Consider the following 20,927-nt stretch of genomic DNA (forward strand, 5'->3'; position numbering starts at 1 on the left):
CAACTACAGCAACTGCATCAATCGTTACGAATGAATTAATCAACTATCAATTCCACCCTAATGATCACACCATTCACCGATGCACTCCCAGCGATCACCACACAACATCGATATAAAAGCCTGAAGTAATTGAGGCGAATTAAAAGCTGCAATTCTACTGTCCCAATGATGATCACCCAATCGATTATGGGACACTGCGCTCTTCTGCTGTACGACACCAATTGGGGCCTGGTGGCAACCCCTTCGTAGCTAATGGTTGGATTGGATACAAAGCATTAACTCCCGACGCCTGGCAACACGCCTTCGCCGGCCGGTCTCGCAAGAGCCGCGGGCCAAGAAATACCGATAGCTTCCGGCGCATCTTCAACGCCGAGCTGCGGAACACGCTCGTGTTTTAATCACCCATCAACCTCCTCCAAATGGATATTAATTGTCTTGCCTGTGTGCTTGATGGATTTGAGTGCGAATGCGAAACGAGCATGCATCTTCTGTGGAGCTCTCTCGGTTGTTAAGTTGCACCTCACATTCTTCTGTACAATAACTTTGCGCACACGCGCAATTCCGCATGCAAAGTTTTACCATCGCGCGTCATTGATGTGACGAGGTAGCAGCTAGCAAGATACTCCCTTCCTCTCTGATTCTCGGGTCCTCATAATTCATACACTTAACCTCGCCACCCGGCCATATTGGTGAAACACCCCGGGCGCACACGTATGGGGTAAAAACCGGTCCACCAGCAGTTTTGCCGGTTGCAGATCACGGGCCAAGATTTATGGGCACTCCAATTACATGCACACGATGTTTGGAACATCCGTCGTCGTTGCTGGCGCCTGCGTTTTCAGACACCGAGCTTCTGACGCATCGCTTCTTGCACATCGCTGTGAGGCTTCTGAGTGCGGGCGTGTCATCTAGGCCATTCCAGACTGTCTTGAGGGGATGAGAAATTTATGCGAGAAGGAGATCTTCCATTCGCATTCCACTTCCCAGTAAGCCTGGTCTTGCTTGCGCCTGCCAAGCCATTCTCCAAGGATAGAACAGAAGATCGCACAGCTCTAAAAATAGCTCGAGCCGGGGCGATCTTATCCGACACCGTACGGGTAAGATGCCGGAGGGGGATAAAAACGGCCGCGACAGGATTGTCAATCATGTTTTACCTATTAACCGGCTGTGGTTTAGCAATTGTGTCGCGCCATTCGCCCCGACCATCGGCGACAATGGTGAGAGAGAACGCCGTCACGCCGGAGTGTATCGATTTCTGAACACCTCCTACTAGGCGATGCATCATCTGCCTAGTTAATAACAGCCCAAGTACGACGAGCTGCAACGCCGCGAATAGTATCACCATATAGGCAAGGCAAACTGTATCTATTCCACAGCGTCAAAAGCGTGTCTATGTGGTGTGAAACACCGAACGTTTAACGGCGTTGCGAGGAGCGGCACAACAATCAATAACACGTGTTTGGCCCGCTTGCAGCAACTGTAGTAATACCATGTGTCCCATAGGTGTACTTGGTTATGCGCACTGATTTAATTAAATCCTTTCCGTTTGGTGCTGTTCTGTGTTTGGTGTTTGGGTGCAAAACATCGATCCACCAAGCAAAAGTGCAAAACCTGGGGCGACGTAGACGTAGAGAACCTACTCCACTCGCTGCGCTGTTCTGACTTGTTTTTTGGAGCGACTTATAAATGTCGAACATTGCCTGAAAAGAGGGAGGGAGGTTCGTACATGTGTAGAACAACATCTAGACCGTATGTATGTGTGTATGTGTGTGTTGACGCCTGCAGCTAATTGGGTTGTTAGCATGGAACGCAAAACTCCCCCGAGAGAGGCTTCAACCTTACCCCGCTATTGAGCTCGGGCATCCTTTTAAGGAATCGTGTCGAGCAGGCAGCGCATTACTGATAGCCATCTTCGCGTGTCTGACCTATTTGTATAGGGCCGCTTCGAAATTGGCTAGAAGGGCATGTAGAACAACAGCACATGATAGGTAAAAAGGGCGGTGGTAAAAGGAGGATCATGTTTCGTACACTCCAACGCGAGACAACAATGAAAGTGATTTTAGGAATGCTCGACCTAAAATACCACACGTTCACAGAAACGACAACGTGAAAGCCCCAGCATTATGTAGGGGGAAAGAAGTTGTTTACAGAATTGTATGACATTCTGGAAAAAGGTTTTCTTGAGTCTAGAAGGCGATATGTTTTTTTTTTTTTTTTTTTTTTTTTCAAAGTGATAAGAATTCATTAAGACCATCACACATCAATAAATAAAAGGTTTGTTGGTTTATCTTTATAAGGTCATTCTATTGAGCATACCTTTCCCTTTGATTGAGGCAACATATCCACAATGAATGATATGATTGAACACTTTCTCTACTCCACGTCGATGACCTTTGGCAACTTTGCCCGAGATACACCGCATACACACAAAAGTAAATTCCACTATCATCTCCAACATTGTAGCTCACATTCCACACCGCTGCTCCTCATCGCTCCCTGTCTAGACAACCCACGATCTTGATGAAACATTCCTACCAGAAATAGCAGAAATCATGAAAACTACAAAACGAGAAACGCCAATTCTCCTCGTAACTTCACAATCAATTAATCCTACCCTGGGATGACCGGGTTTGTGGATGCTGCAGGCTCTGGCTGGCTGGGCTGACGGGTGGCTGTAACATTTCCCGAGCCTCGTCATCTCCGCACACAACAAATACAATGGAACTGATTCACTGAAAATTGTATTTCGCGAAGCGATACCATCTTCTCGACCGCTAGTACCCCAGCTGCTCCGCCCTGGAACTGCCGTCGTGAGAGTTCACGATGCCGCCGCCGCCGCCGCCACCGACGACAACGCGCGACCGGTTACAGAGGTTTTATCTTGGCGCACCAGTTTTGCTCTCGATTTGCCCTTTCTGGGCGGGCTCGTTTAAAAATCACGTTGTGTTACACCACAACGCATATCTTGGCTTTTGGAGATATCTTGGAGGTCGAGGAATTGGCCTACGCATGGCCGCACGTAGACAATGCGCCAGAGTTGGAGCGTCCGGTTGGGTAGAGCTGTGGAACCCAAGGAATGCACGCCAACTTCCGAAAAGAAAAGTGAACTAGAATGCACACGAGAGACTGGCTGCTAATTGGACGCTAAAGCCAGGTACGCGTAGGCACGTGTGTGCAAAGTGGTCTCTAAGGAGCTCTGACGAACACAGCAGATAGAGCGCAAATCGTTAACTAGCACCAGCTGCAGACTTCTGAGTATATAGTACATTTTTTAATACAAGTTCGAATACGACCTTCATCAATGTCATTCTCTATTACACACATCAATAATGTTTTGAGTGTAATAGTCGGTAAAGATGTGTATTGTATCCAGGTTCCATTCGCTCGATTGATTTTATGAGGTGATAAATATACGTATGCCTTAAAAATTGGTCAATGCTTCTATGGAAACTAATCAACACCTTCGTATAACAGTCACACCACCACTTGCCACTACTGCATAGACACTTCAGTTTCGTTCTCTGCTGCATCTGATGTTTGATCAAACGATGTGGAGGAACAAAGCGAGGCAGAAGAAGTGGTAGGTTTGCGGAAAGTTGATTGCTGTGTGGCAAGGGTCAGTGATCATAAAACAACACAATTTACGACCAATAACTCAATTTAATAATCAATAATTGTACTGAAACCGTAGCTACCGTGGTACTGATGTAGCACTGAACTGCACCGATGGCGATAAAACTGACAACCAACCACCAAGACGGAGAGGAGAAGGAGGAGACACAACATACCATCCGATACTGGTTAACAGATGCTGCGCTCTTACCAATCAAATGTACGTTCGGGGTCGGTAGTTGATGATGCGCGGTAGTAGTATAAAACCGTTGCGCCACAATGGCGTCGCACATTCGTGCGGTTTACTTTTCTAATTGATTTTGAGGTTATTGTTTATGTAACATGCACTCGGCATTACGGTACTGTGCCACAACTTTTGTATTTCCCAATGTACTCAAACAAAAAACACACACAATTAGAACAACTTGGCCTCTCTTACCTATCACCATCGACCTACATCTGCTCTGCCGGCTCTTCTTCTAGCGGTAAATAACCTAACTTAAGCTACTCAAAAATCACTTCCCACATTCCACGACTGGAGTGTACACATCACTACCATCAGCTTCCCATGTATCCCATGTATTCAAAAGTGCCAAGCTTTCGCGGCGAAGATAACACCGTTTCCCAAACGGCACGGCGCTTCCTCTTTCCTGCCAACGAGCGCGACCGCACAACCATTCCGTGACAGAACCATTATACATAGTCGAGCGAAAGCGAAATAAGGCCAAACCCGAAGTGATCGATCGGGTCGATGATAAATAAGTGTCTAGGCTGTCGCTTCATCGCGCCGCATGATATCTTCTCCTGTACCTGCCCCTTGGCGGACCGTCGTCGAGCGGGACACACCGTTACGAACCGAGCAGTACCCCCCCACAACAAACCGCCGAAACCGTGGAAGGCGTTCTCGTGTGGAAGGCATTATTACGAAGGTAGGAAAAGGGAAAACGGAACGTCCAATCCTTAGAGTCATATTTCACGTTTTTCGCGAACAATTTCCAACACTCGAGCGCACTAATGAATAGTTAACAGCCGGATCATTGGTCGCTAGGTGTATGTGTGTAAGCTGGGCCTCGAAAAATACACCTTTCTTAGGCGAAGCTCGTCAACGTGGTGGTTTCAAGCCGCGGCAAACGTTTCATTTGTTCCCTCTTTCGACTGTTTTGACACCCGCTGGTTATACGGTTGTCAGTCCCAAGCCCAGTGACGATGTGTGTTAATGGTATGTGTTCGGGGCAGGCGATCGGGGAGGTTTGGATAGATTTCTCCCAATAATTGAAACTTCTACTAACGCTCGGTAGAATTACTCCCTGGAGAGTTAGCTATATATCACCATGATTAGCAATCTTTGAAGATGACGGGCTAATGCAATTGTATGGTGTGTGTGATGGGAATGTGTTTGGCGGACAAGGAAACATAGCTGGATGTACTGAAAAATTGGTTGAATAACTTCAACAAGATAGACAGCACAACAGATTAATTTTGCTATAAAGAATACCATAAGTTTTTATAGCTCAAATACTTAATTTTGCCATTTTGCTATAAGAATGAATTCACGAATAATGTTTTATGGCAGAGTTTATAAATTCGTTATAAAAAAGGGGAAAATAAGAAATTCATTTTTCAATTTGCCCGTGCACCAAACCTTAGTATTCTATTGCAATATGCTCCGAACACAGTCCACCATCATCGAAACAATTCTCAAGATAACTTCAGTGGAACGCATCAGAGACACGACCGTTCGCTGTGCGCTACTAGCCGGATTCAGACAATGCACTTATGCCCCATCCACCACAATTGAGGGACCCACCACCCATATGACCATCGCCCGTGAGAAAATGAACATTAAAACCGATCTGCCTTCAATTTTCGAATCCCAGGGACACCCGTTTTTGCACCCACTTACTCACTACTACTGCACTCCTTCCCTCCCTCCGACGGCACTACCCGCCGGCATAATCGCCGTACCATTGTATGCAAATGTTTTTCTGTACGAAAAACGAAAACACAAAGTAAAAACTCAAACCAACCAAAACGCAAACACCAAGATGATAAAACATCGAGGGCCACCGGGAATTTAAATTGATTCCCTCGCCTCATACGGACATCCTAGGCAGAAAAGCCAGTGTACGCACCGAGATAGCTCGCCAGACAGACGGGCGTAAGGCGGCTTCTCTTCTTGCGATCGGTGCCGCCATGTATGGCAGAAATGACCAAAATGTCTCCTCCCAGCGAGAGCAGCACCACAGCAAAAAAAAGCACGCACAACACCTTATCGAATGCGCAGTCAAGGATCCCCGAAAGGAAAACCCCTTGACAGGCCTCGGAGGACGTTGTCGTCGTTGCAAAGCCGTACGTACCACCACCGCGCGCCCAGAGAAGGAAACGAAAGTAAATAAAAAGTGAAACCATACACACAGTGTGTGACTCAGAGCGCAGAAGTCTACCGGATAAAGCAAAAGTGTTGAAATAAATCCTTGCTTTCTGCTGCACAGCCGAGTGTGTCATTTTTGGGTGGAGTTTCGGGGTCTTTTTGCACCCAGAAGCATGTGGCGAGAGGTTATTGTGTTGCGGACGTGCTGCTCTTCAAAAGTATCTCTCCTCTCACATGGGTAAACTCGACTACTTGACTCAAATGGAATAAATTAAATCCCATCTTAATGCTATCCACAGCGTCTCTAGAGCACCATTATTAAAGTGCTCCAATGCTTGTCTAGTTCGCAAACACTGCCGCTTCAAGATGCATTCTCGTTGATCACAAACAACACTTAATAAAAAGAAGGCGCGGGTGAGACTATTTTGATATTCACTAGGTCACACTCTTCGCTTGTGCGGAGGTACTAATACGCTAATGCACACTTACGCAGCCATACGCTGCCACATTAATTCTCCCAAGTGCCGCAAACACATCGATTCATCTCTTACGACCCAACCCCTCCACAAGTACCAGGGAGGGCGGGCCGCGCGTTACATGAATGTGCATGGGCATCGACTGGGCACGCATAACAAACTGCATTCATTAACGCTTCGTCCTCCTCCCGGGCTTGGGACAGAGGTGTAGTGGAAGATTTAATGATGATCGGAGAGGCGCGGGGACGAAGAATCAGAGTGCGCCACGGTTCGCGAAATCGCGGAATGTCGACTGCAGGGTGGACACACCAGTCGCCCGGGACCTGGAGAATAGCAGTGTAAGGGGCGAAATAAGAGGCGTTTTGTTTTGTTTGCAGTGACTTCTTGCCCTAGTATGCGTGTTCATTTACTGCCACCGTCATCGTGAGCGTTCGCCGCCATCGCATCTCTTTTATAGTGACCTTCTTGTCGTGATGTCGTCTCGCCCTGTGCGCTTCTTCTTATGAATCACGTTTTTTCTTTCGTTACGTACACGTTGCACCAGAGGCTACTAAAGGCCCGGCACGGTAATGTGTGTCAGCAGGGCTTGGCCGTAGTAGCGGATGCTCTTCTTGGAACATTGGAAGGGGGTATAGGCACGTTGGGAAATTACTGTCCAAGCGAACATGTGCGCGACACACTCTGTTCAATGATCGTTTCACAGAATCTGACCCAACCTGACCCGTCACCGGACATGCAGGCGCCAGTCGCACGCGAACAGCTCATCAGCCGAGTATATGAATATTATAAATAGCTTCGAACAACTCATCTCTCAATATCCTGCTTTATATGTGCTGCTCTGGTATTATCAGCATAGAAATAGATTCCAGACATTGCAGGCATAACTTCTTCTCAGAGACTCGTCTCTTGACAGCTCTAAACAAAAAAAACAGCTCGAAAAAGGCCTTTTCGTGTCTAGATTCCATCAGTGCACTAATGAGTTCCCACATTAATATACACTCACTTTACATTAGCGCTCGACTTGTTTGCCATTTCCAGCCCGCACACAAGAAAAGAGCCTCTGGGACGCCACGGAAGATCAGGTTCCGGTTGTTTGTTGTTTTACTGTTCCACCCACCGCCCTTTCAAGTTTGCATCAATTTCATAATGCTGAAAGCTATGAAGGACGACGATGTAGCCGCGTCAACTAAAAACTGGAGGCTACATCAACATTCAAGATTCGTTTAATTAGCATACAAATTGATAATTTGACACTACCGGCCTGATGATCACCTTCAAACAACAGGTATAACGCAGAGTACGTACGTTACGCGGCGCATCATTGTACCTCCCGTTTTAATGAATGGTGTTATTTTTGTGCCGAGGAAGACTACCTGCCTCTGTGTCTTAAATGTGTGTCTGACAATGAAGCTCTTTATGAGCTTGCTAACCACCGTATTGTCAAATAAATCACGCCCTTACGCGGGAGACAACCGTTGAAATTGAGCACATGATTGTCAAAGCAGCACCTCCACCACCGTAATCCTATCTACTCCTCAACCTTTGTTGACCGGTCAGAAAATATGATTGTTTGACACGTTTATCCATCCAAACGGCCTTTTTAAGACAGACTTACACATTTGTAAATCATCTCGCAGCTACCAGGCTTTACTTTTCTCCCCAAAAATGTTTGTTATTTCTTCATCTAACAGTTGAGAGCCTAACCAGAGTTCAACAGTTGAATGATTTTCGATTTTCACCTTGCAAGCGGGCAACAAAAAATCATTTGGCAATGTGGGCTTTTAATGTAATCTCCTCCAGACTCTAGCTAAATCTGTCGCCTTTCACCGAAAGCCCACTCCAGGAAGCCCTCCACAGTTAGAGGGCGCGTTGATATCCATTTGAGGGGAAAATCAGAGCACGAGACAGGGTACACATACACGCTGCCGACAGAGATCATACGCGCGCATATCAGACGTGCGTAACGTAACTCGAGCCGAACGCGTACCACACGTTAAGATGGCGAATGGACAGCAGCAGCAGCAGCTAAAGCAACGCTTTCTAGAGCAGAAACGGACCGGCCGTCGCGCGTAGGCCTCCGCCGAGAGACGCAGCAACGCACTAAGGGACAGGAGAGTAAGTCATTCACGTGAGTCAGCTGCATGGCTTGCATACTTAACAAGTCCAGCCAAACCAGCCAGCCTGCCTGCTAGACCTAATTCCTGCGCCAACCTGTCCTCCTACCATTACAACCACCGCTCCCCACAGCAGCGATCGAGGTGGGACCGATATTTTTGCAGTATCGGATTTTTGTTCCAAACCGCCAACGTTCCTCGTGGGCATGGTGGCGTTGAAGTACGTTCCGCTTAAGATTTATTGCCCCTCGGGGGGAGGGAACCGATAGTGGCCGGGTTTTGTCGTTCGTGGTGGCGGCGACTACCACCAGACAAGCTACCGGACTTCATAACACCAACTGTTTGCCGGCGGTTTTCTTTTAATCGAATCCGCGAAACCAACAAAAAAAACCCCACGCGGTGGCGGAGTATCACGGATCTGTGAGGCCCTATGATCGGTAACGGACTGCATACTGTTGTTGAGGTTGAGTGGCTGTTATTCCACTGTCTGGAAACTCGTACGATACACACGATATCACATACAAGGAATCAAAATAAGAGACAGAAGTAATACTTTCTTTTTCCCAGGCAGTTGTGTTCGCTCCAGGTACACAAGGTAACTGGTAAAGTAATATTCTGTTTCACCTCAAGGCTTTATCATGTCAATATCAAAATTTGAGGGATTGATTGCATTCTCAATTAAAATATATTCAAAATATTTTACTGTATTTACTCCTCTTTCTTATTTCTAATTCTGCAATTCATCGTAAATATTCACAATTAAAAAACAATTTCAAATGCATCCCTCCACAAATCTTTTTGCCACTGTTCCAAAAACAAAACAATCCTAAGACAAAGGTTTCTCTCTCGTAACCTTCCTGCACGAGTGCGCCCTCCGATTGAACGGCAGAGAATAAATCTCTATTGAGGCATTGATTGAACGACACTCCCAATTAAGTAGCTTAACAGTTTCTCCTCCATCTGCCTGGTTCTCTGAAGTACTCTACGCCCGAACCGGCAGACTGCGCACAGTTTGCTTCCTGCGCTGTACACAATCAACGTGCGACCTACATTCCCTACTACCCAGCCGAACCTTTTAGAAGCTTCGTTGGTAGCCGACGGTTTTCGGGAGACACAATTCCAAACAAGCATCGATTAATCATGAGCTCCACCGATTGGAGGGCGATTGCCGTTTAATTGCTGCAACGATGCCTTGATGTTACAAATTTCGGTCGCAATGCGTTGGATAACCAGTCAAAAAAAAAAAGCACACAAGATCTGGCGTTTACCACGAATCTTCGATGGAATGCACAAAGATCTGGTCTGGAAATGGATGCAGATGAGTCGACATTTGACGACCTAACGGAATATCGATCCGCTTCTAATGGCTTGGTGGCCGGTATGTTGTCAGCAATATATGAAGCTATAAATGGCCTTGTGCCTGATAGGCTCTGAGTCCAATTTGTATCGTTTATCGAATGAAAAATGACGTCAAAAAAAGCCTTAAAAAGAAGGATCTTCAAAAGTAATTTAAAAGCATCATAGCTTGAAAACATTGGTTACTTTCTTGCATTTTTTGGAGACCAATCACTGAGCCAATTTTTACAAATAGTACAGTAAAAGCTGCACAGAGATAGGTTTAAGACCTCGTTCCAAATTTTTAAAATAATCTAAACAACATGTGCAACTTACGAACAAATAATTTGTACCCAGTTCCTATTTCAAAAGTACTTATTTGGCACGATTGTTCAAAAGACTTCATTGCACAGTAAAGCAACGAACGGAAGCAATAAATTGAGTGGAAAATGAAACATGTACTGCGCGATACATTGCACAACTACTGCTTTCCCACGCATGGAAAACATGGAAACTAAGAAACTTCAAACAAAACTGATACAAATGTTTTAAAGAAAGGAAAAAAGGAACAGGAACTCCGCCATCCAAACGAAATCATAAATCTGCGACATCGAACTTCTGAGATCCATTAGTAACAACAACATCAACGACAAAAAAACACTCCATGAAACCCACAAGTTTAGCGAATTCCGAAATGAGAGTGAAAGGCGAACTGATCATGCTTAGCAGGGAGGGAGAGAGGCCTGCGCTTGTGTAGGTGGTCCCCACGCGGACACACACGCGTCAATGAGAGAGTGCAAAATTGATCACCCCAATCCCCACTCCCAACACAACAGCAAAACCATTCGACAGCACATCATTATGATCATCATCATCATCATCATGAACGGCAACATCGCGTTCGTCGTTCGAATCGTCGTTACGAAAATAACGAAATTGGCCATGTCCGTGTCTTACCTTTTTCAGATGTTTGTTGACCCACTTCGTGAAAGTTTTCTTCTGTATGGCATCTCGCTCATCTGTGCGGTGGCGGCGGCAAGGGCAGGGACAGCAGAGGTTCGTTGACGTTTGACGATGACGAGCAGGAACGGGGAGGGTGGCCATAGTGAGTGTACCAACAGCATCACAAGCAGCATCGGCAGTGGATTCAGCAGCAGACCACATCATTCGTAGGCGCCATCCAGGATCGAGCAGATCAACCGTTTCGTAGCCATTAGATACGCATTATTTTTTGAAATTCATCAAAACGTAACGCATCGTTTGGTTGATGAATGGTGCCACGGGAGAGCGAGCGAGTGGGTGAGGGGGAGAGAAAAGAAAGAAGCATTAGTACACGTTGATCTAATTATGATGGATTGCGAGTTTAATCAACGAGCGCATGCTGAACAAACAAACAAGAAACGGTTTATTAGTAAGAGATTTATAGTTGATAAAAGATCGCACACGAATAACAACACACACTCTGCCGCACGGTCTGGGACTTGACGTTTTGAGATCTTGAAATGCCCTCCTGGGGAGGAGTTCGCAAATCCGTTCCGACTACTTTTTGTAGCGTTTTTTTTTTTTAAGACCTCCTTCGCTTGTCCCATCCGCAATCAAAATGGAACATCTTAATCGGCTTCTGGTTTGTTTTGTGTGTGTGTTTTTTTTTATTGCAGCAGGAAATTATAATTGACAACGAACTGGAAAACGTGAAGCGTTTGATTTTGGTAAACGGTTTTATAAGCGACCACCGCAAACGACCAACTACACTTTCGCCAGAAAGCCGGTAGTTGTAATGGCCTAAGTTTCGCGGAGTGGTAAATCAAAACAAGAAAGGGAAAATTTAGGTCATAAAACCATCACCTGTTTAAACCATAGACATCATAGAAAATTACTTGCAATAGGAACGATTCCAATAGGAAAGATTTTCCTAATTAGTTAAATTTATTTTACAATTTTATCAGATAAATGTCAAAATGACAGCTGTTATAACAAATCAAATGACGTTGCACAATTTTTATGTTACAAACCGAAGAAGAAGAAGATATTTCAACGAAATGTCAAACTGACAGTTGTCAGTTCAATCAACCGCTTACTATTTAATAACAATTTATGATGAATTTTGCTATGAAAGTGGATAACATAAAGCTCCTGAATTACATATTATCTAAATAAGTATAATAAATTCGACTGAAAACTGTCAAATTCACACAGCAGCGCGTCTAATGTCGTGCTCATCAAATTACCACAAATGCTAATGCATTATTAATTCCATAATTGGAAACATTACATAAGAAGCTCATTCAACAAATACACTATTCAACGTAATACTCACTTTAACAGAAGCGAGCCTACCAATCTGCCATCTCTCTAGCTATGAATGAGTATCCATAATACATGTTTTGACAGTTAAATTAATGCAATTATTCTTCAGCGCCTCTTAACGACCTCCTATTTACAAACGAACTCCTCCTGCTTCTATGCGATCGCGCTGCCTTGTCCAATGCCAGTTATGAAAAGGGCTGAGCCTATGCGCTATATTGCCACTCCAATGCGTACAATTCAAACCCCCTGCCGTCGAACATAATGGAACCTAACAGAAGTGCGATTTCGCCTCACAAACTGCAAACCAAGCAGATAGGATAGGTAATGACGTGAGGTATCACCGATCACACACCATATCCAAACCAACATTCTTCCTATGGCGGAGGTACAACAAGAAACCACAACCAACACACACACGCCCGCGATGGTCTCTTGATTCAAGGTCCAGAAAAAAGTGTCAAAAAAGCGACACGACAAGGTGTTCCGACCCAGCACCACATTCACCACCGTTGCCCGCCCTTTTCCGTCTCCATCAGGAAACGTTCGATAAAGGGGCTGGTGATGATAAAGCGAACAAATTTGTTTACTTCCTCCATTGTCACACATTTAGCCGCATAAAGTCCCTGTGTTGCTCTCTTGTCTGCGCCTAAGACAGTGAAGTGCTTTTGGAATTCGCGTGTGCGTGCGCACTCGACTTTACTCCTTCGGATATATCTTGCAGACTTACCAGCACGGCAGTTTTGTCGCTCGAGCGCGCGCATGTACAACATGTTTGACACTCATTAGCATAAACATTCTCCTTCTCTGCCGCACCCCCTGGCGTGGTGTGTTTTTGTCAAGCGTGCGTTATCACTGACGAAATGTGTTTCTTTCTTTTTTCCAACTCCGTCCCCCTTTGTCGAGCCGGGTGTGTGTGTTCGAAGGTAATTTAGGTGTTCGGGCAGTTTGAAAACCACAAAGTTCCCCTTCTCCTGATGTCAGCCGAGCGATGGAGAGTGTCACCACCTTGCCGGGTTGATTCACTGTGAGCAGGTGCCCTAGAAGGGTCCCTGGGTTGCCTTGAGGTGATTGCCAACGGTTGGGATGAAAGGAAAACCGCTCCAACCAACAACAACAGCATAAAAGCAAACGGAAACAGTACAAACGTTCGATAGAAAAGCCCTTTTCGTATATTGGCGGGAAAGTACACGTGTCGTTAAGAGACCGAAAATGAATTATAATGAAGCCTGCTGGCGTCATCAATTTGTAAGGTAAGACAAACGACAATTACGCTTTGGGTGGACATTTCAGGGTTGAGAGGGTGTAATATACTCCTTTTTTGTTTTGTTTTTACAATAACTTACTGCATTTAAATGACATTGCCTAGTATTGACAGTATTTTAACCTAATTTCGTCCTTTTCTTTTCTATAGGAACGATTAGATCCATGCAACAACAAAAAATAAAAACAACACACATTCTCCAAGATTGAACGATAACGAGAGCCGATAATAATCTCACCAAGAGGAGCTTTCCCAGTCGTCATAAGCGTGGAATTCGTACACTCCTCCCTTCGTGCTTGCAAAAAGAAACTCCAAAGGGCTAATCAAAACCAACCCCCTGATGTCAGCAGGCATCAGCCGAGCGAAAACCGACCCAAGTCACAGTAAAGATAAATCAACGGGACGAAACAGAGGGTATATAAAAACTCGCACCGGATGGGAAGGGAGAGAGAGAGAGAGAGAGAGAGAGAAAGAGAGAGAGAGAGAGAGAGAGAGAGAGAGAGAGAGAGAGAGAGTCGCACGCGGATATTTTTACCTCCTGTTCGTCTCAAATTCAATTACCACCGCTTGGGCCGCGCGCGCGCGGGGTTCGTCGAAGAAGGCTTCACCACAGGAAAACTTCAAACCGGTTCTGGAATCCATAAAAAAAACTCAAACACCACTATTCCCCCCGGGTGGGTGGGTGGTGTGGTTTGTGAAAGGTGGTGTGTGTATGTGAAGGAGATTGTTCTGCCTCCCCCCTCATCGTCTCTATCGTCATCGTCTAGCCTAGAGAGCTGGGTGAAGATGAATGGCCAACCAAAAGCCATCTTCTCCAACGGCATGAGTGTGTACTGTGTGCGACAGGCACGGCCCCAACAACATACACACAACCGTGCGAATGTGGTTCGACGGAGTACACCGGGAGACAGATTCCGCGGTTCCGCTGGGGGGAGGTGGGCGCGAATGTGAAGCTTTCGTCAGCAAACAAAATCACGGTCGACGGCGAAGGTAAGGGCTGCTGCTTTTGTCTATGTATTTTTTGTGTGCATGTGTGTGTGTGTGCAAGCTAGACAAGTTCATTCATACATTGGTGTGGGCTTTGTTTTGTGATTTTTTCCAAGGCATATCACTTATACCGGGCACATTAAAAGCTGTCTTCGCCTTTGATTTTAAGACAAACAGGGGATGATTTCGATTCACACAAAAGCGGTTACTATTCAAATGGAATATTTTTACAATGTTGTTGTGTATTACAATCTAAGTAAGTTTCTTGAAAATTAGGTTTACACTGAGCGTGGCTTTGAAATTGCTAGTCACTAATTCGATTCTAGCAGCTGCTGAAATAGTAAAATAACAAACGATCTAGATCTGTATTCATTTCTCTAGATCTTGTATATGTTGGATATATCCGCTAAAGCATTTAATATTATTCAACTATCAGAATTAATCCTAGAACATAATTTCAAGCGCCATAATTCGAAAAAAGTGCGTACTAAAACATCAAAAATGGAATGTTAATATGATTAATATCCCCATACGCTGGGTTGCTGCTGGGACTCTGGTCAGCAAAAGCCGCTACTGACTCTGAGGCATCAGTTTTTGTCAGTACTCATGAGTTTTTGACTCTAACGAACCTATTTCTGTCTGTAAGTCAACATTTTTTTAATCTGTTAAGAATCATGACCATTTTTAAAAGGTATTTGAGCATAATTATGACAATTGTAATGTTACATTACATAATCACAACAAAAAACCAGGTAGATTGGTTGTTTTCTTTTTTCTTTTTGTGGAAAACTAATTAAATTTTATAAATTATCAAGACATTGTTTACACCTCAAAATACATGCCTACTTTTTTCTAAATGCGTTTATCTTTCAAAATTGGCATAATACTGGTTATATTTGAAATTGTATCAATGAAATTACATAAATTCAATAATTTTGAAACGCACAGTTTCAGATATTACGCAAAACTTTATAAATGAAACGTTCCTAAATTAATGCATTAGAGACAAAAATTGATACGCACTGTCAACAATTGAAACATTTTGACACGCTGTCCAAAAATTGGTACCTTAAACCCAACAATAGGTGAGTTAGAGCCTAAATTTAGTGTCATTATTTAATACTTGAAAATACTCGATCCATCGATTATCTTCATATAATAACAGCAAAATGTCAATGTCAATGTAGGCTCAATGTGGAAAACATGAATGCCTTAAATTTCAATATAGGGGTCAATATTAGACCATAATAGAAAGCTTCAAAACATAGAAAAGTGTACGTTACAACATTAGAAAACTCCACAATGATTCTTTGATCTGCAAACATATTTTCAATTCATTTTTTTTTATTAATACTTCCCGCCATTTGCAACCCATCTAAAAGCGATCATATACATTTAAAACAGCTCCAGTAAAAACGTCACCAGTTCCTATGCCAACACATTACAATGTACGGTGATTCATTCGCGGCCAAACGCGTGAGCAGAATTCTTAAATCTGTCCCCACAACCACGAAAAAACCCCGGCAGTAAAGACGAACAATATTACCAAACAACGCTTTCTGGCGCCAGACAGCGCTAATTTTAGCAAAAGCGAGAAAAAAACCCAACTACAGGCTTGCTTAACATTCCACCTGGCCCGGCCGATGACAATCGGACGAATATATCAGACGACAGAGGGCAAAATGGTACTACTACGACAAGGGAGACGCTTCGAAACAAGCTCCCTCACCACAACGTGAAAAGGATTCCACGAACAGCAAAAAAAAACACTCCACCCAAACCTGACATGTCTTAGATGTCAACAATTGCGATCGATCGATCAAAGATCGTGCGTGAGTCGAATGGCAACACAACAGGCAGGCAGTAGGGCGTGCGTACGGGGAGGGATGAGATGATAAAAAGCGTGCTGTTGTCGACTTTCTCGATTAATCAGCGCGTCTCGGCGAGCCTTGGACGCGCAGAATAGCCCAAATTGGGCGCGTAATTCCAAGTGACTAATATACATTGTCGTGCGTTTACCTGACGCTTTCATACACCAGTAAACCGTACCTTAACTCCTGTTCGTGTTGCGTGTCCGAATGGTCACACGGAAAATTGATCGATCCCCTTTGGGGTGAAGCGGTACAGCATTTTGGGAGAAATAATAGACACTTTACTCTGCTAACCCAATCAATCATTGTGTACGCTTCGGTGTTCGGGTGTTGAAGAGCTAAACATCCAAATTCGCTTATCATATCTTTTATACTGCTTCGTCACAGCTGTGGCTCAAAATCACTATTGCGATAAAAACATAATACCCAACACCTTAACTCTGGTCTTGGACACAGTTGGAATACTACGCTACGGAGCCACTTGTAACGCTTACCACCATCATATCGCCAGTATTTCTATTCCCCAAAATTGCCAACATACAGCTTTTGTCAGTCTGAAACGGAAATACCAATATTTGAATTGCTGTCAATGTCATCCGGACCCCGACCGTCGTCATTTCCATTAGCGAGTCGCTCGTACACGACCACAAATAGGCGAATTACTCACGGGACACACTTACGGGGAAGAACTGTGGCCACACATTTTGGTGACGTGACTTCCGAAACCCCTAGAGGAGCAGAGGGACCACGAAGGAACGCTTCTGCTGAGGGTTATTGGTTGGTGGGATATTGTGTTAATTCAATTATAGCCCATTGCCGTTTGCTACTACCGGATAGAGAGGCGCAACAGACAATTCGACACGCTGGGAGTGAACGAAGACATACGTACAAACAGTCAGTGCCGGAATGGTCCGAATCTAATCAATCATGAATATCACGATAACGAAATAAAACAGACTCAATGAAGCGTTCCTAATTAGTGCTCAAGTATGATTATAACATCAAACGCTACCGGCATGCTTTGCTTCTTTTTTATTTTTTTGCCCAGCCCACAATGTCCCAACTAACCGCGCGCTCCAATCTCGGATCGCTCGGTGACAAGGCGGAAGCTTAAAACCCGATAAACAACGCTACACCCCTCCCTCTGACGTCAACCGCAAACACTCATGATGCACACAACACTTGCGTACTACTGACGCACGTGATTTATCGATAAATATCTGCCGCGGCCGAGCCTTTTAGGCAGCGTTGAGGAATGCATTTTTGCATTCAATTTGGTCCGGGATGGGTCAGCGGAACAGTTGAAGCGCAAAAAAACAAAACAAAAATGTTTTAAACGATTTGATGAGTAATCGCTTTTGCACACATTGAGGCCAATCCCTTTTTTGCTGCTTCGTTCAGTTCAGTTCAGCAAGCAGAACAAGTCTGAAATGCAGCCTTCAGTAACGCTGTGGACCGAATTATCGCCCAAAGCGTGTGACTCACAGCTGCATCAAATACAGAACACAAAAACAGCATTGATTGTGAAAAAAGAGCCACTGCTTCGTTATTGAAAAGGCTTTTTTTTGTTTATCGCCCAAATGTTGTTCAGTGGGATGAAATTAAACATTGGCATTTCAAAAAGCGATTTTTATAATTTTTGGTCATTTCGTTACGTTAAGCAATATAAAATCTTCATGTTTCTAAAAGCAAGATTTGCTTTACACAAATCATTAATAGAAAATGTAAATACAAAAGAGATGAGCATCAAGTGTAAGAAAGAACTTGATAAAAAGATATAAATAATAATTGAAGTAAAACAAGCAACAAATAACAGTACACAACAACAACCAAAAGCCGAATGAAAACAACAAGCTTAATAACAAGTAAAAAAACAACACAAAACAATAGATTAGATTGAACTGAAACAATCGAAATTCATTAAAGCCATTCAAAATCAAACACAAATCAAGATTTTTTGGGCAGTATTTGTTATTTTGCAGTAAACACAAAAAGCAACCAAAACAACTGTTCAAAATAATGGAAAAAAAACCTAAAACTCAGAGTAATTTTAACAAAGGAATGTTAAAATTTAACCCAAATTATTAAACACAATGCACAAGATACAATCAAACAAAATTTTGAACGAAAATACAACAGAGCATAAGAAAGTATTAAAGCTAAAATAGCTTAGAAAAAAAGAATACAAAAATGGAAAAAGAATAAATTATTTAAAAAAATTAAAAATATATTGGTGAGAGAAAACCATTCATTGGTTCTTTTTTTAAGAATATGAAGCCTTCACAAACAGGAAGAACTTGTTTATGTTAACTTTCTCCAGGAATAGTACACCTGAATTCACAACAAGATAGCCTTGTTGCCAATCTATGAATCAAAGCAATTCATAGCGCTCGATTTCTTTAAGACACAAATAAACTTGAGATAAAAACAAAATAAACAAATCAACAGCAAAGTGTGTTTCGGGATCAAGGACATTAGATAGAGAGAAAGAAAGAACAAACAAAACAAAAAACCGGGATGCAGCGACGCAGGATGTTAGCGAAAGAAAGACTTTAGACAAACGACCGCAGCAAAACTGTTATAATATCTCCGGCAGGAAGATGTCTCTTTCCTCTTTCCAGAAACTCTCCTTGGAGCAGCTGTAGCAACATTCGGCGGCCAACGAGCAGAAGAAACACAACACTGCATGCTCACACGGCTTCCAGGCACAACGCGGCTTACCACACACTCACGCGGCGCCACGGCCACTCAAAAAGGCAACCTGCAAACAGACGTACCTATCGTATCCCAAACAAAATGTTCCCATATCGTCATCAATTCAGTACCTTTAAACTGTGTCAGCGCATCCTCGTAGCCGCCCTGGCTGGTAACGTTCAGCGACGAGCCGGTCGCCGGTGACGTCGCCGTGAACGACTGCCGATGACGTTTGGCCGGCGTTGTATGGTAGTATTCACCGTTGTTGTTGTGATGATGATGATGATGACTGCCACCGTTGTGCGGACTGGTGCCGCCACCACCTACGGTACCGTTGCCTGGGCCGGGGCTACCACCACCGCCACCATTGTTGTAGTAGTGATGGTTTTTGCCCACTATTGTTGTGCCACCGCTGCTGCTAGTGGCCACAGCACCACCACCACTGCCACCGATGCTGTGCCGGTGCGTTGTGGTGGTCGTAATCGTTTGATGGTACTGTTGCTGCTGATGCTGCTGATGGTGATGATTGTTGTTGATGCTGGTCGAGCTGCTGCTGGTGTGGTGCTGCTGCACCTCACCATTGTTGTTGTCGTACAGTGCTTCCCGCGGATCGAACCCGAGCCGGTCCTTGTAGTATGATTGCGTTGACATTGTTTCCGCTGTTCTTCTCCCGTTGTGAGCGGATTTTCGTAGTTAGAGAGGGAGCGACTCTTTTTGCTTCGTTTCGTTTTGCTCCTCGTTAATGTTGCGCTACTCGTTTTCGTACTCGTTTTACATCGATCGAAGCCGTTGTTTTGTTGGTTATAAGAGGATTTAAGTTGTTGTTTCCTTTTTTATGTTTTTTTTTGTTGTTTTATTCCTTTTTAATCGTGTTGTTGGTTTGCTGCTTTAGTAGTTGGTTAAACGATGTAAAAACACAAGCGGAACGAATATATACTGGTAAGGGTGGGTATTATTTGAAGCTTCTTGCGCACTGATTATGTAAGGACGATTGTTGCGCAGTAGTGGGGTGTTGCTGTTGTTAATGGCACTTTAGTTGAATATTAATGATATAATAACAAAAAATACAAAATAAAGACACTTTTCACTCGCGAGATGCACAAACTTTGACACTCTCTCTCTCGCTTCTCTCTCGTCACAATTAAATCACTTCACTCGTCACCACCACTGAATCTTCCGATTTGGAATGGATTTATATTTCTTCGTCGAAATTATCCATCCTTATATCTTTTTCGATTGATTTTCGTATTCACGTACGCTATTTTTCCCCCCGAATCACCACTGCAGGCACACGCGTTTGTGCGCTAATTTTCTTCACGAGAAAATCGTTTTTTCACTCACAAACATGAAGCTGCGTTGGGCTGGCTTTGTCGATCGATTTATTATTTATGCTTTCGTTTCCTACTGGGGCTGCTAATAACAGAATCAAATAAGAAACACTTGTTGTATTAATGACACATTCTGGGCAAATTCTTTTCCACTCACTACATCATCTCACGCGACGTTTGCACGATCACCACTGCACAGTTTGTTGAACTTTTAGTTCCAGAACGTTCCACAAGACATTATTTCACAATTGAAGACAATTGAAGTTCTAATTTCACAAGAACACAGTCAATTCCAATTCCAAAGTTTGAACTCTATACACTGGTTACTGTTAAACGCCAACTTCAAACTTGCCAAACCCATTTCCTAACACATTCTACACCCTTTCTTGAAATGTGTATGTGTAAGTGTGCGCACGGCGCCGTTTGTGATATTCGCATTCCTCGCAACAGAAAACCCCAGGCCAGGTCAACTTCCCTTCCGAATGCCTACCGCGACACCCAAGCAGACCGGTTTTTCGGACCATGCCAAGAAAACGGGGAAGCGGGGAAGAAACGAAGAGAAATACCTCCG

At 44.0% G+C, this 20,927-nt stretch overlaps 1 protein-coding gene across 40 annotated transcripts in view; it reads right to left on the reverse strand.

Moving 5' to 3' along the window:
* Positions 1–20,927, reverse strand: part of LOC120955320 (dystonin) — a 182,120-nt gene that overhangs the window by 92,164 nt on the left and 69,029 nt on the right. For 17 of the 40 annotated variants that reach the window (XM_049608793.1, XM_049608803.1, XM_049608795.1 and 14 more), the window contains exons 2-3: positions 19,112–20,441; positions 10,866–10,927 (exon numbers count right to left, since the gene is read on the reverse strand). In XM_049608793.1, the coding sequence (XP_049464750.1) occupies positions 10,866–10,927; positions 19,112–19,679 (630 nt within the window). In that variant the 5' untranslated portion in view covers positions 19,680–20,441. The remainder of the gene's footprint in view (positions 1–10,865; positions 10,928–19,111; positions 20,442–20,927) is intronic. The other 23 variants (XM_049608817.1, XM_049608816.1, XM_049608815.1 and 20 more) reach the window with 3 other exon arrangements.

This window comes from Anopheles coluzzii, chromosome 3 (assembly GCF_943734685.1).
Source record: "Anopheles coluzzii chromosome 3, AcolN3, whole genome shotgun sequence".
Classification (NCBI taxonomy): Eukaryota; Metazoa; Arthropoda; class Insecta; order Diptera; family Culicidae; genus Anopheles; species Anopheles coluzzii.